Below are 3,204 nucleotides of genomic sequence, written 5' to 3'. Positions count from 1 at the left end.
ATGCCACCCGCGAAACCCCCTCCAGCCACGAAACCCCAACACCAGCCTCTAAAACGCCAGCCGATTAACCCCGCCAGTCTCTTAACCCCAACGCCAGCCGCTAAATCCCAACGCCAGCCGCGAACACCCTACGCCAGCCCTAAACCCCAACGCCAGCCGCGAAAACACAACGCCAGCCGTGAAACCCCAACGCCGGCCGCTAAACATCAACGCCAGCCGCTAATCCCCAACGCCACCCGCGAACGCCCATCGCCAGGCGCGAACCCCCAACACCAGCCACGAAACCCCGCCAGCGGCGAAATCCCGACTCCAGCCCGCAAAAACTTCAACGTCAGCCGCGACGCCCAATGCCAGCCGCTAAACCCCAACGCCAGCCGCGAACCCCCAACGCCAGCCGCGAACCTCCATCGTCAGGCGCGAACCCCCAACACCAGCCGCGAAACCCCAACGTGAGCCGCGAAACCCCAGCGCCAGCCGCGAGACCCAAACGCCAGCCGCGAAATCCCAACGCCAGCCGCTAAACCCCAACTCCAGCAACGAGCCACCAACGTCAGCCGCGAAAACTCCAACGCCAGCCGCTAAACCCCAACGCCATCGTCGAAACCCCGCCAGCCTCGAAAGCCCAATGCTAGCCGCAAAGCTCCAACGTCAGCCGCAACCCCTAATGCCAGCCACGAGCCACCAACGACAGCTGCTAAACCCCAACGCCAGCCACGAAACCCCAACGCAATCCGCTAAACCCCAACGTCAGCTGCGAAACCCCGCCAGCCACGAAACCCCGCCAGCTGCGAAATCCCCTCCAGCCGCAAAACTCTAACGTCAGCCGTGAAACCCCAACGCCAGACGCGAAAACCCCAACGCCAGCCATGAGCCACCAACTCCAGCCGCTGAACCCTAACGCCAGCCGCGAAACCCCAACGCCAGCCGCGAAACCCCAACGCCAGCCGCGAAACCCCGCCAGCCTACGAAACCCCGCGAAATCCCCCCCAGCCGCAAAACTCTAAAGTCAGCCGCCAAACCCCAACGCCAGTCGCGAAACCCCAACGCCAGTCGCGAAACCCCAACGCCATCGGCGAAACCCAGCCAGCCACGAAACCCCGTCAGCAGCGAAACACCAACGCCGGCCTATAGAACGCAACGCCAGCCGCGAAACCCCAACGGCAGACGCGAAACCCCAACGACAGACGCTAAACCCCAACGCCCCCTTCGAAACACCAATGCCACCCGCGAAACCCCCTCCAGCCACGAAACCCCAACACCAGCCTCTAAAACGCCAGCCGATTAACCCCGCCAGTCTCTTAACCCCAACGCCAGCCGCTAAATCCCAACGCCAGCCGCGAACACCCTACGCCAGCCCTAAACCCCAACGCCAGCCGCGAAAACACAACGCCAGCCGTGAAACCCCAACGCCGGCCGCTAAACATCAACGCCAGCCGCTAATCCCCAACGCCACCCGCGAACGCCCATCGCCAGGCGCGAACCCCCAACACCAGCCACGAAACCCCGCCAGCGGCGAAATCCCGACTCCAGCCGCAAAACTTCAACGTCAGCCGCGACGCCCAATGCCAGCCGCTAAACCCCAACGCCAGCCGCGAACCCCCAACGCCAGCCGCGAACCTCCATCGCCAGGCGCGAACCCCCAACACCAGCCGCGAAACCCCAACGTGAGCCGCGAAACCCCAGCGCCAGCCGCGAGACCCAAACGCCAGCCGCGAAATCCCAACGCCAGCCGCTAAACCCCAACTCCAGCAACGAGCCACCAACGTCAGCCGCGAAACTCCAACGCCAGCCGCTAAACCCCAACGCCATCGTCGAAACCCCGCCAGCCTCGAAAGCCCAATGCTAGCCGCAAAGCTCCAACGTCAGCCGCAACCCCTAATGCCAGCCACGAGCCACCAACGACAGCTGCTAAACCCCAACGCCAGCCACGAAACCCCAACGCAATCCGCTAAACCCCAACGTCAGCTGCGAAACCCCGCCAGCCACGAAACCCCGCCAGCTGCGAAATCCCCTCCAGCCGCAAAACTCTAACGTCAGCCGTGAAACCCCAACGCCAGACGCGAAACCCCAACGCCAGCCATGAGCCACCAACTCCAGCCGCTGAACCCTAACGCCAGCCGCGAAACCCCAACGCCAGCCGCGAAACCCCAACGCCAGCCGCGAAACCCCGCCAGCCTACGAAACCCCGCGAAATCCCCCCCAGCCGCAAAACTCTAAAGTCAGCCGCCAAACCCCAACGCCAGTCGCGAAACCCCAACGCCAGCCGCGAAACCCCAACGCCATCGGCGAAACCCAGCCAGCCACGAAACCCCGTCAGCAGCGAAACACCAACGCCGGCCTATAGAACGCAACGCCAGCCGCGAAACCCCAACGGCAGACGCGAAACCCCAACACCAGCCTCTAAAACGCCAGCTTATTAACCCCGCCAGTCTCTTAACCCCAACGCCAGCCGCTAAATCCCAACGCCAGCCGCGAACCCCCTACGCCAGCCCTAAACCCCAACGCCAGCCGCGAAACCCCAACGACAGCCACTAAACCCCAACGACAGCCACTAAACACCAACGCCAGCCGCTAAACCCCAACAGCAGCCGCGAAACCCCAATGCCACCCGCGAAACCCCCTCCAGACACGAAACCCCAACACCAGCCTCTAAAACGCCAGCCTATTAACCCCGCCAGTCTCTTAACCCCAACGCCAGCCGCTAAATCCCAACGCCAGCCGCGAACCCCCTACGCCAGCCCTAAACCCCAACGCCAGCCGCGAAAACCCAAAGCCAGCCGCGAAACACAAACACCAGCCTCTAAACTCCAACGTCAACCGCGAACACCCAACGCCAGGCTCTAAACCCAAACGCCAGCAGCGAAAACCAAACGTCAGCGGCGAAACCACAACACCAGCCGTGAAACCACAACGCCTTCCACGAAACCCCAACGCCAGCCGCGAAACCCCAACGCCAGCTGCGAACTTCTAACGCCAGCAACGAAAACCGCAAAACTCCAACCTCAGCCGCGATCCCCGTCAGCCGCGAAACCCCAACGCCAGCCGTGAAAACCCAACCCCAGCTGCGAACCTCTAACGGCGGCCGCTAAACCCCAACGCCAGCCGTGAACCCCCATCGCCAGGCGCGAACCCACAACACAAGCCGCGAAACCCCAACGCCAGCCGCGAAACCCCGCCAGCTGCGAAATCCCAACTCCAGCCGCA

The 3,204-nt window shown here is 63.3% G+C and overlaps 1 protein-coding gene across 1 annotated transcript; it reads left to right on the top strand.

Moving 5' to 3' along the window:
* Nucleotides 1-2,971, top strand: LOC116985507 (proline-rich extensin-like protein EPR1). Its single transcript, XM_033040269.1, has 2 exons — nt 1-330; nt 2,699-2,971. Exons 1-2 carry the CDS (start codon nt 1-3, stop codon nt 2,969-2,971), a joined length of 603 nt encoding a protein of 200 aa, XP_032896160.1.
* Nucleotides 2,972-3,204: the final 233 nt, after the last annotated feature.

Source organism: Amblyraja radiata, chromosome 22, assembly GCF_010909765.2.
Source record: "Amblyraja radiata isolate CabotCenter1 chromosome 22, sAmbRad1.1.pri, whole genome shotgun sequence".
NCBI classification, from domain to species: domain Eukaryota; kingdom Metazoa; phylum Chordata; class Chondrichthyes; order Rajiformes; family Rajidae; genus Amblyraja; species Amblyraja radiata.
The sequence above is the reverse complement of the archived record's forward strand: the minus strand, read 5'-3'. Positions and strand labels throughout refer to the sequence as shown.

Excerpts from the sequence above, each read along its gene's own strand:
- LOC116985507 (XM_033040269.1), top strand. The coding sequence starts at position 1 with ATGCCACCCGCGAAACCCCCTCCAGCCACGAAACCCCAACACCAGCCT. Across the intron at positions 331-2,698 it reads CAGCCCGCAAAAACTTCAAC|CCGCTAAATCCCAACGCCAG; the intron begins GTCAGCCGCGAC and ends CCCCAACGCCAG.